At 41.6% G+C, this 12345-nt stretch overlaps 2 protein-coding genes across 6 annotated transcripts in view; one reads left to right on the top strand and one right to left on the bottom strand.

Moving 5' to 3' along the window:
- METAP2 (methionyl aminopeptidase 2) overlaps positions 1-12173 on the top strand; it is a 49519-nt gene extending 37346 nt beyond the window's left edge. Inside the window, exon 10 of the mRNA XM_014526657.2 lies at positions 11916-12173. Within this exon, the coding sequence (XP_014382143.1) occupies positions 11916-12107 (192 nt within the window). The 3' untranslated portion in view covers positions 12108-12173. The remainder of the gene's footprint in view (positions 1-11915) is intronic.
- The window catches only part of USP44 (ubiquitin specific peptidase 44), a 28215-nt gene continuing 15893 nt past the window's right edge, over positions 24-12345 (bottom strand). For 2 of the 5 annotated variants that reach the window (XM_025193806.1, XM_006037360.3), the window contains 4 exons: positions 5751-5949; positions 5212-5320; positions 3373-3578; positions 24-2816 (listed from right to left, as the gene is read on the bottom strand). In XM_025193806.1, coding sequence (XP_025049591.1) covers positions 2617-2816; positions 3373-3578; positions 5212-5320; positions 5751-5949 — 714 coding nt within the window. In that variant the 3' untranslated portion in view covers positions 24-2616. Of the gene's footprint in view, positions 2817-3372; positions 3924-4334; positions 4472-5211; positions 5321-5750; positions 5950-12345 lie in introns of those variants that run through there. The other 3 variants (XR_003092128.1, XR_003092129.1, XM_025193808.1) reach the window with 3 other exon arrangements.

Here is a 12345-nt window from a genome sequence, read left to right as displayed (position 1 = left end):
TCGTTTCCCCCCCGTTCCTCTTTCCTGCCATGGCAGGGGGTCGGACTAGATGATCTGCCCAGGTCCCTTCCGACCCTAGAAACTATGAAATTCTCCCCTATTTATTTCATTTATTCCATTTGTCTTTGAGGTCTTGTATTGTGGTAGTTATTGGTATGGAGGGGGAAATATGAACTGACTTTTGCAATTCCTCTCCAGTTATTAGGCTTTTCCCTTGCTAATCACCGAAGAGGAACCTATTCATTCTTGTTGAAGAATGAAATTCCTCCCAAAGGGATTTGCTTATCCACTCAGGAACCTGGATGGCTGAAATACTGTCACCGTTGCTTAGCTCTGAAGGAGTGAGTCCCAACATCTGATTTTTTTTTTTTTCTTTTTCTTTTATGGACTACAGGGGCCCTAGCAGCCATTCTGTCTGAGATTTTTTTCTCTACTTGCATGTATATAAAGGCTGAGAGCAGATATGAAATGGCATTCACACAGTGCAAGCAACAGACCAAAATGCACACTGTTTAAAGGGGTTAGGGAATTAGTTCCATATGGGGCAAAGCCCTGACACCTTCTGAACCCCTCAAGGTAACAGCAGGGGAGATTTGGTCTTATAGGAAATACTGAACTGCTATTCTGATTGCACAAGAGGTAGGAATAATCATAACAAGAAAACCAGAGAGGCCATGAAATCCAGCCTGCTCTGCTGTTTCTATCAAGTTTATGTGGAAGGTGCTTCATTTACTACAGTGGTAGTACAAAACCAACTCTTACCTCAAAACCAAGACACACAAAAGTTGAAGTATCAGGGTACCATATTTAATCCATTAATTTTACAGACAGTGGTAGAAGAAGAAAAGTGTGCAATGCTTCAGAGCTCTTTACCTACCTACAGTTTTAATGCTTTATTTTCCTTCAGTAGTTATTCCAGTAAAAGATGATTTATACCTGGTGCTGTTTTATAATTGAAACTAGATACAAGTAATCAGAATTAAAATCTCAGTAAAACAGTTGCTTTCCACACTGTGTGTATGTACATATGCATGTGTTTGAGGTAATTTTCTAACAGGTGAGGTAACTATTTGCATAGGTTTTATGAGAAATAATCTTGCACCACAAACAACTAATCTTGACATTAGCTAGACAATAAAGGGAAAAGTTGACTTTTTATTAGGCACAGGCTTCAGGCCCAGTAAATTCTCCTGAATGCACAGAAAACTAATACTAACAGTAAGAAAAATGAAACAAAGTATGAGAGTTAGAGATATTGAAGCATAAATCAAAATGTAGAAGATTACACTCTATATCATTTATGCAAGTTCAATTTTAGTGCAGTTAATTTACCATGTTTAAACAGTTTTAAACCTGGAAATGTGGAGCACCTATACACATGATGGAGCCCTGCTCTGAATGTGCCAATTAGCATGCATGGGAGCATGCTAGGATCGAGTCTGCTGGAGCATGCTAACTAGTGCGTTCCAGGAGCCTCTACATCATGTGTATTCAGCATCCCCATGTTTCACAATGGCTGCAGGGCTGCTTTAACTAAAGCTCATTTAATGAGCTTTAGTTAAAGTGCTCCTGACACCATTTTGAAGTGCGGGGCACTGAACACACATGACACTGCAGGTGCTTTAATTAGAGCAGCTCAGAGCTGCTCTAATTAAAGCACCCCCCACTCCTCCCAGAGGACATGTATAGACAGATACCCATAATGTTTTGAGTTTTATGTGCTTTAGAAGCCTAACCTCTTACCAAGATTTTCTCACGTTTCTTCACTGACAAGATTAACCATTTTAGATAAGGAATCTTGTTCCCTAGAGTTTAGATGTCTAATTAATAATTTTACAATCCCTTAATTTCAGCCAAAATCCTAGTAACTTCTGCTTCCCCCACCCCCATTTTCAGAAAATACACTGTTGTGTAAATAAGCACGAGCTATTGTTTCCCTCTGAAATCTTTTAAGAGTAAAATTTAAAATCAGACATGAATTTGTAGGCATCTTTCTTTTCAATATTGTTTCACAGGCACCAGTGGGGAAAATGGTGAGGACCAATTTATCCATTACTTAAGAGAGATTTTTGGGGAAGGGGTGTTCTGGGAGGCAGGGGAATCCTAATAATTTAAAGAACAGTTTTGCTTCTATCTGTTATTTGCTAGAAACTCTTTGTTGGTAAAATGTTAACTATTAAGAATTATACTAATGCCTGTAGACAGTAAGAATCAATATACTGTAAGAACTATCCTATAAAATGTATAAAAATATATAGAAAAATAACCAGAATTAGACAAATCAGTTGTAAATTGAGATTCATTTTTTTCTAAACCAATTCAAAGATTATAAAAATATAAAAACAGAACTTAAAAATAGCCTGAGGTAAGAGTTAAATTCAAATTGCAATTACTTCTTAAAAAAATAGCTATATAGAAATTTTAGGTACTTTGAAAGTTACCTACTGTCCATATAAATTTATACTAATAGAGTGCTTGCTTTAGCTAGTACAAAAGTGTAAAACATAGTGTACCAATGATTTAAAAAAAAAAAATCAATACTGTACTTGAATTTTCTTTAAAAATATATGCAATTTATGACTAAACTCTTACTGTACATGGCATATTGGCTTGGGATTAGCTGCTACTGTGTTCTTTCAGATGGTCAATTTCTGTATGCTCCTGGCTTTCAGATGGTGAGATAGGACATGGTACTTTATAGTGTCCATTTGCCTGAGTAACTCGCTGGCTGTAAAACAAGATGTAAGCTTGAGTCTTGCGTACTTCTCCCATAGTGCATATGTTGAGCTTGGAATCATTGCAGTGTACCCAAAATCCTAGAATGAAGTAATATTTCAGTGTAAAGTAATCCAGTATCTTAAATCAATGTCCTGCATTGTACTTCAGTTAATTTAGTGTCTACTACGATTCATTAAAAACAATTCTCTGAAAGTGAGAATTCCTTGTATGTATGCACTGAAACAAAACACATCTTTTCATCTGGTTAAAGCACCAACACTAAATTTTACCAAAACCACAATTTAGCCTTCTATTTTTTTCTATGGCAAACTTATGGAAGTGACTGATCTATTGTATACACTATGGTTTACATGCAGCTATTCACCAGGAAAAACTAAACAAATTAAAGCTCTCCACAGCTGCTTTACTATCCCCTTTCCTCCCCCTAGTTTTTTAGATTAGCGCTCTCTCAGTTTTCTTGGCCAAACAACTGTTATTTTGGCACCTGAAAGTCTGGTTAGTAAATGTTTGTCCATTTTATTTTAAGAAAGTAAGGACCCTGTTTGTAGTGATTTTACAAAGGAACTAGAACTGTAGTTTCCAAGAAGGAAACTAAAATTATATTTTTGTGTTTTATGAATGGTCTGTCCGTACCTCCTTCTGAGTTATAGCAGTAGGCAGTATAGTGCCCTGAGCCAAATCCTTTCCCATGATGCATTACCACAGCAGACAAGTCATAGATAAAGCAGTCGGGTAAGAGGGACTTGAGGGATTCGCTGCAGCAGTAGGGCTCCATATTTAGTATCTGATCAAAGCTAACATGTACACCAATCTTCTCTCGATGATTGCGTCCTGACCACCTGGAAAATAAAATTAGCTAAATGTGTTTTCTGAAAGACGTTTAATAGATGATTGCAATGAGGTCAAGTTCCCACAAAATCTCTGTACATAAACTACTAGTGTAACATACTAATGCCTTTGCACAAAGTTTGAGCTTGTTTACACAATTAGCCTATTTACATATTTGTATATAACCCTCAAAAGTTTCCGCTTACTAATCTCTTCTTTCACTTCTTCATTTCAAGTGTTTCTGAGGGCAAAACTTTTTATCACAGCTTAAAATCTCTATGGTTCCTGCCCCTCCAGGAGTCCAAGCAGATCCTTCTCATCTTTGCCTGTACTCCTATGCCAATGAGTCCTCCAAACTGAAATACAGATTCATTATAGGAAAGACTGATTTAAAATATGTAAATCATGCCTCCCAGTTGTTGATTCCTGGTATCAGGCCCCCATTCAAGAGCCATTCTGTACCCTCCCCACCCCAAATTAAGATGCAGGTTTGGGTTTGATCTCTAGTCCCTGGCTTGTCCTGTTAGCACCCTTTGAAAAATTCTAGTTCAAGTTTGGTAAGACGACTGTGAACTGCAGGTTGCACAAGGCCTCAGTAGATTGCATGTGGACCTGAAATCACACCACTGAACATAATCCCCAATTTTACATATATTGCTATGACCCCTCAGTGTTTAGTAAACTCTCATGGTATCAGTGCTAGATCACAAATCAAAATACTGAATTGTATGTAGTTTGTTTTATTTAATGTAACAGCTGTATCTTACTATGCATATAGATATCCCTAAGTCTCACTTTCTCATAGAGAAAACAATGAATGGTTGAGGTCTTCAAAATTCAGAATCTCTTAATTTTTTCTTGGTATTATTGGGAAGCAGTGGGAACAGAAACCTCACTTCTGTGCCTGCAATATGAGAAATAGAATGCTATTGCCAAGAAACAGTTTTCTGGAAATTATTTGTCCTTATACTAAGGAACTTAAATAGCATTTTCAAGAGCAGGGGTGGGCAATCATTTGGGCTGGATGACTACTTAAGGAGTTTTTGGGGGGGTGCTGACCCTTCCTGGCATAGCAGTTGGGGGGAGGGGGTGGAGGTGGTAACTGATCCTGTCTGCCTGGGCCCATCTGCCCTGCAACCATTGTTGGGGTGCTGGAGATAGCAGATGGGTGGGGTCTACATGGAGACTAGCCCAGAACTCCAGCTTGGCTGGACAGATAGGATGGGGCCACGGGTGGGCAGGGAGCAGGATGAGCAGGCGCCAGGATCGCAGGGCAGTGACACTGGCAGTAGCAGCCACAAGGAGCCACCACCACCAGGGCTGCCGGAAAGCTGAGTCTAGCTGTTGCGCCACTCCAGTCCTGCTGTGCACCCGGGGTGATAGGATCAGCCCCATGTGCCACAGCACAGGCTCCCCCCTGGGCCAGACAGGGATGAGGAACCCACTGTGGGCCAGATAAAATCCCTTGGCAGCCCACATCTATTTTACTCACTCCTGTTCAAGACAGACTATTTAGAAATATTTTCCAATTGGTGATTTTGCTTGCTGCCCCACTAGACAGAGAGCATGGAGGAACAATGACTGGACTATTCTTCCCAAAAGATTAGTTTGTAACATCTGGAAATAATTCCTAACTCTGCTTACCTGAATCGTTTAAGGTGTAGTCTTAGAACTTGAGGTAGTCGACATACCATAAGCTGTTTCTGGGCTTCTGAGAGTGTTACTGGTTTGGAAGAAAACTTCCTGCGTTTTGCTGTGATCAAACACACACATTAAGTTATACTAAATATATCATACTCTGGACAACACAGTTTTAAATACCAGTTGTTAAATATGCTCACATTTAACTTCCAGACTTACCCACTATTTAAACTCTAAATGATGATATTAACATAAAGTCACCTTAATACAAATGCATGTTTTTGGATCCAGATCATAAGGATTATTTTAGAATGCCTGGCAATACAAAATGCCCCTGAACATTTCGGAATACTTCCAGGTTATTCACTTGAGAAAGAAAAACACTTCAGCTATTTACATCAAGGCACCTAGTACAGACTGTTGATTTAACCTTTTTAATTACTGTTTCTTCTTCCCTATGGTCTTAATGCCTATGTTAATTAATATTTACATGGAAAACATATAACATACTATATACATGAGTACATACTGCCTTTACTCACTGTTGCACTGATCACATGCATATATCTTTCCTTCTAAAGCTTCAGTCTCTGTAAACTTGGCCAACATTTCTGTTAGCAAACAGGGGTGCTGAGATGCCATTTCTTCCTCATTGCAGTGGTACCTCTCAGGAAACTCCAGTGACAGATCCCAGAACGGTTCTATAGTATTTGATTTATTGTCACAAGCGAGACATGTAACCTGTAAAGCAAAACATTTATTCAGTCATATATTTATCCCAAACCCCTCTTTTTCTACAGTTGTCCCTTAATACAGTGCATGAATTTTTAGGGATCGTAAAAAGAAGAAATGTTAACTAGAAACTGTACAAAACGTCTTTTTTCAGAAGTAACTTTCCCACACTAATTTTAATGAAGGGTTGCTTCTCTCCCTTTAATAAGAACTAAAGATAGTTTCAGAATGGTCTATCTGGAATTGCCCAACAGGAAGAGGGGCAGTTTGAGACCTCTTTCCTAAACAAATATCCCAAAGCAACAATTTACATGAATTGTTAACTATACCTAGTTTTACTAAAAGCTTACTGATTTCTTTTGTTTTAATTACTGTATGTTTATCCTTCTTGGTACATTTTCTAGGGAAGGACTAGATTGGGAAAAATGTCCTTAAAGAAAAAATAGCAGATAAAAATAGTTTATTTCTTCTGTTAGTAAATGGTTTCATCATTCACGGGAGGGAAAGACAAAGCCTTAAGACAAAGTTATAGTCAAGAAATGCCACGAGACTCAACCTGAAAAATTAAATGTAATACATCCAGGGACAAAGAGCCCATGGTCGATATTTAAATTAAAAGTAAGATCCATAAAAATCCATAATATTTTCCAAAATACTTAGAACATGACAAGTTAAATATGGCTGTGCACTCCAAAGCCAATGCCATGTTGAACTGCCTATGGAAAAGTATGCAGTTTTATAGTTGTTCTAAGACCACAGTCCTTTCTACTGCTTCATGTGAGTGGACTTCATGTGGAATAGCTTGGAAGGGAGAAGTTTGATTGCTTTAGGACTACAAGCAGGCATCTCAATGCCAACAAGAGGCTTTGCATTTACAATACAAGCCAAAAAGAAGAGAGATCTAGAACTCCCCACACCTATTAACTCTACCAACATTACTCCCTTTCCTGTTTTGCACATGACTAACATAAAAGTAGTCCACTCACAGGAGTATTTCTCTTTACTATAAAAACTCTTCAAATATTTAATTGGATCTAGTTTAGACATAGTCAATAATCACTAACTAGGGCTACTCTAAACCCATCATTGCTTTGTTGAAGCCAAATATACTGGAGAAATCTATGGGTATGTTAGCAAAGAGTTTTGGCACGTCCAACATTTTGCAGATCCTCCACAACTGTGTTATGATGCTATAGTTATAACATCCTTCCCACAGGAGAGTGATCAGACTTAAAGGGAATATCTTATATAAACACGGATTGACTTGACAGTTACCTTGGTTTAGAAACCCGGAATAGATTTTGCTGCACTGGTGTCATATTTATATGCTCATTCAATTCTTATAATCAATGTAGTTATTAAAAATAATTCCACATCCTGACTAGGTATTTAGCTTTGCAGCCACCAGGGTGACTACCGATTCGGTTAAATTATTCATATAAACATTCACCTATCTGCTTCCATAACCTATAGCTAAGAGGAAGAATGACAGTGCATGCCATATTTTCTCACATACCCCACTTTTCTTTTCTTTTTAAAATAAATCAGTTGCTGAAAATTGGGGGTGGGGGGCACAGGACTGGTAAGTGAGAAAATACAGCTAAACTCTGGGACCTTCTCAAGGTGCTGCCAGGACACAAGCTCGTGTTGGGTCAACAGTGGCTTCTGCAGCAACCAGAAGCCTCTGCTGTCAAAAAGGGAGAGTAACCATGCATGTGCCACTCAGGGCACAGCACAGCGAACACATTTGGGCTCCCTAGCTGCTGGCTGTGGACAACAGAAGCCTTCATGCAGCATAGTTTTATTTTTCCCTTTCCCCCCTTATACTCCCCCAGGCAGATGCTGCGGAAGCTGCTACTGACTCAACATAAGTCTATGTTCTGGCAAGTTGGGGTTCAGCTCCACTATTTCTTATTTTGTGAGCAGCATTACCATGGGCAGCTGCAGGAGGGGAGAGCAACAGGAAAGGAGTCGGGGGTAGTTATTAACCCCCTGGCTACTGACTGCAAGGCTGTGGGCAATTCCTCCCTTAGTAGCAGCATCTGTAGCAGCAGGGTCTGGTCAAGCAGCAGCTTGGGAGCTCCTTCAGCACAAGCAGCATTTGCTTTTTTCACAAATATATGCAAAATATCCATTTTAAAGCTTGTGGTGTTACTTTCTGTGCACATGCTGAAGGAACACCCTCAAGCTGTTGCTGGGACAGATCCTGCTGCTGCAGCTGTGACTGCTGAGGGAGAAATGCCTGCAGCCAACCAGCCAGTAGAGGGTTAATGGAGCAGCCACAGGCTGTTGCTCTCCTCCCCTGCACTAGCCCGTGTTTATGCTGTTGGCAAAAAAATTACGTTTTTTTCCCACTCTGTCTTATGAAACCATGGCTAGCTGGTGTCCATCAATGCACATGGCATGTGTGTAAATATGGTAATTATCCCTCAAGAGAAGCAACCAGGATCCAGGAAGGATCTTTTATGAGGAATAAAATGTAATAGGAAGCCCTGCCCTCAGAGAGAGATAAGGAAAGGGCCTCAGCACTGTGGGGACAGAGCTGCTTAATCAGTGGAAGACAACAGCTCCTGTCAGGGAAGCTCATGCAGGCAAGCAATCAGAATGGGTCTAAAGAATGCTGCTGAGCAGACAACCTGCTGTTAAGAGACCTTCCACCAGGAGCCCTTGAGGAGTTGCAGCTGGGGGAGGCACTAAGTTTGGCCAGTAGGACCTCTTCCTTCCCAACCTACCTCACCCATGGGACCTATCCACTGACAGAACGTGATGTTGTGGCAGGAGAATGTGGTGGGGAAACAGTGCAAGGAGGGGGGGACCGAGGCCTACCCCATGTATGGAGAAAGGGGCAGTGGCAGGCAGGTGCACAGACTTAACTAGCTCAAATACACTGCATCCTAAACTAATGTTCGAGAAATCTCCCAGGTCACTAACTGGGAAACTTCAGCCTCTCCCTTCACCTCCATACCATGACTGTCCAATTCACACTCAGTTAGAGGCACCTTTCCCCCTGTGGTGCTCTAGATCAGTGGTTCTCAAACTTGTTTATACCAAAAGCCATTTGTAATCATTGATGGCCAGTCCTGACCCAGTAAATACTTCAAGTAGAAAACAGCCCCTGGCCCATCCAGTGCTCCTCATTCCCATTCCCAACCCCAACCCTGCCCTGCTGCCCCCAGGCCCCAGCCTCCCAGTGTCGGGCAGGGGGTGGGTGTGCAGGGTGAGAGTGCACCTGCAACAGGCATGAGGCTGCAGACTGGCATGATTAGGAATCACCTCCGTGGCCCAGCAGGCGGACCCAGCATGGGAGGGCAGAGTGGGGTGGCAAGACTTGCTCCTGCCACTGGGACCCCTGCAAGGAGTAATGGATGGGAGGGAGCTGCACTACCCTCATCTCCTCCCGCTGCCAGTCGCTTGCACACCAGGACGCAGCTCTATCCTGCTGCCATGACCTGGTCACGGCCACCACTCCCCTCAGGCCACCTGCACTGCCCATCACCCCCTTTTCCCTCTGGGGTAGAGCCTGTTAGCCTGCAAGGTGAAACCCAGTTTCCTATGTATTTCTCCTTTAAAAAGAGATCATCCATGTTTTTCAAGGCAAACAGAAATCCTGGATCCCTGTTTATTACTATGCACAGCTTTAACATATGGTAAAGCAGCATTTGTTTTTTTTTTTTAAATGTATGCAAAATATGATCTATTTTTAAAGCGTGTGTGTGTCCTTTCATACATTCTTGTGACCCATGGGTTGAGAAATGCTGCTCTAGAAGTAGCTGACAAATTCTGGTAAAGGCTGTGGTCTACTGAAAGTTGAAAGTCCCTCCCTTCCTGCTCCTTGTGTGTTGGTTTTTTGCCTTACTTTCTCTTTTCCTCATTCCTGAGGAAGTTTGTCTTTACAGTGTATGAAAAGCTATTAATAGCTGTAACATCATCTTTCAAACCAAGACTTCCAACAGAGTTCTTTTGCCAATATTTGCTCATGAGTAAACAGTTGTATCAGCTTCATCTTTAGCAGAATCCACTAGCTAAACAGCACACCCATATCCAGGGGGAGTGTACTCTTTCAAAGTTTTCAGTGCAACACAGGCAGCACCTCCACTGCAGGGTTGAATTTCTCTCTCTATAATGTTTGTTTTTCCTTTTAAAGTACAAAACAAAACAAATACAGAGAGGATACAAAAACTTAAAGTTATGTTTCTGAAATCAAACTGTTTAAAACAAGTTTCAGGTGTCATTCTTTAGAGCAGGGATCTCCAACAAATGGCCTGTGAAGCCCCATAATCCAGCCCCTATGCCTGACCATCCCAGCACACAATGCCCGAGATGTGCACTGGCACTGGCTGGGACTGGTCCCGAGTTGTGCCACGCAGTGCCCACTTGGGCAGGTGCCCTGAACTAGCCTGGGTGGGTGCCAGCTGTGCTGGATCGGGGACAGGACTGGACACAGGCATGGGCAAACTGTGCAGCCACCCGGGGCCCAGCCTGGAAATGGTAATTTTTAAATTATTATCATGATCTCTGGCGAAGGGGGGCCCAATACTAAAAGTTCACCCAGGGCTGCCAGGAGTCCAGGCACAGTGCTGATCAGGGAGGCAAAAATTCCAAGGGCCTAACCTTGGACCAGCCCCATGCCACTCATCTGTCCCTGGGGCCAGATGAGCTTGACACCCCTGTTTCAGAGCAAACATAAAATAAGTACTATTTGCCATAAAACAGCAGCAAATGATTTTCTCTTACATGATCTACATGTTAGTCATCTCACATGAGCATGTGCCATTTATTTTCTGGTTAGCACAGTAGGGGGGATGTTGCCAGTGCTTTAAGTTCAAGACCAAGAAAAAACAAATCACTATTTGGTTCTTAGAAAATCTGCAAAGGAGTGGGATGAGAGGAAGTTTCAGCTTTAAATTACTGCCTGGCCTCCCCCTAAGCTGTAGGCTTTAAGTGCTGAAGTCAGGCAACATCCTGAAGCTATAAAGTATTAAAAATTCACAGTGGAGAAGAAACTGGAGTTTGGCACGGTTCAAGGGATCTTTTTTGTTACTATGCATATCTGGAGCATAAAATTCAGATTAGCTAATAGGTTTCTGCTGTACAAACAGATGATTACTGTTGGACCAGGCATTTATTTAATTGATGTGTTACTTGCATGAGCATTTGTGGAACATGGGTGCATAACAGTTAGCACAGCAGCACAGGCAATCTGCCTAATTCTGGAGTTCTAAATTCAGTCTGGGGATTTTTGGTTCCCCAGAATTTCCTTCCACCCATTTCAGTTAATCTTGAGATGATGATGAATCCAGCACTACTGTTCCTTACCAGTGCAACTGGTGTAACATTACTGAGTTCTGCCTTCCCTGCTATGGAAATGCTGTGCAAGAGGCAAAACAGATCCTATTTTGCCCCAACAAGTTAATTTGTAAAAAACAAAAAGCAAGTGAATCTGACCAGTGCAGAAGACTCTTATAATGATGAAGAGCTTCAGTGATTTAAACAGGACTCCAGGCAGGTGTAAAAGTCCACTTGCACAGATCAATTTGTTGGATCATATTATGTAGCCTGTTAACAGTGTCACAACACTTCCATGACAACATCTATTTTTTGTCTCCCGAGTAGGATTCACAGGCTTTTGTCAAACTTTCCCACTAACATACAGTAAGTGAAATCAATACTTTATGAAAAGCATGCCATTTACTGAAGAGCAAATAATTAGATTAATCACTTTGGGGAATTTAAAAATTGAATTACTGGAGGAAGAGCTGACAAATACTTTAGTTTCTGTTTGGTAAAAAGATCAGTAGCGTACCTGAAAAGGAGAAATGACTTCCGGAAATCAGCCAGCATATGAAATCTGTCTGTTGCTATGCATGGTCTGCTTCAGGGCTGTCCATCTTTCCCATGGCTGGGGGCTGCACACCACCCCAATCATATGCTACAGAAACAGGTCCCTGGAACTTCCTTTTTCCCCTACCATACAGGCACTGCTGGTGGCATGCAGCCCCCTGGATTTTCTCATCCTCCTACCATGCAGACTGCACAATCATGACCCCCCGCCCTTCCTAGACCCATCACTGCACAGCTGTGGGGGAGTCAGCTGCAGGAGTCTACAGGCTGCATGCAGACTGTGCACCTCCAGCTGGACAGCCCTGGTCTACTTGTTCACCTCATAAAAGGAGACTTAGCTGAGGAAACATCTCATCAGTACCTGTTCACATTAAAATTCACTTCCAAAATAACCTACTTGATCCCTTCTTTTTTCATATGGCATCAGATATCAACTTCCAAATCTATAAGCGACTGCCTGGTGTTAACTGCTCTATGTGCAGATTTCATCTGCTCTGTTTGGACATTTGAAAAGATTGCAGCTTTCGACTAAGTGCTATGTTGTTTGTTGAACACCCCATTTAC

The sequence above is a fragment of the Alligator sinensis genome, unplaced genomic scaffold (genome assembly GCF_000455745.1).
Source record: "Alligator sinensis unplaced genomic scaffold, ASM45574v1 scaffold1290_1, whole genome shotgun sequence".
Lineage (NCBI taxonomy): Eukaryota > Metazoa > Chordata > Crocodylia > Alligatoridae > Alligator > Alligator sinensis.
This window is presented reverse-complemented; position numbering and strand designations above follow the sequence as displayed.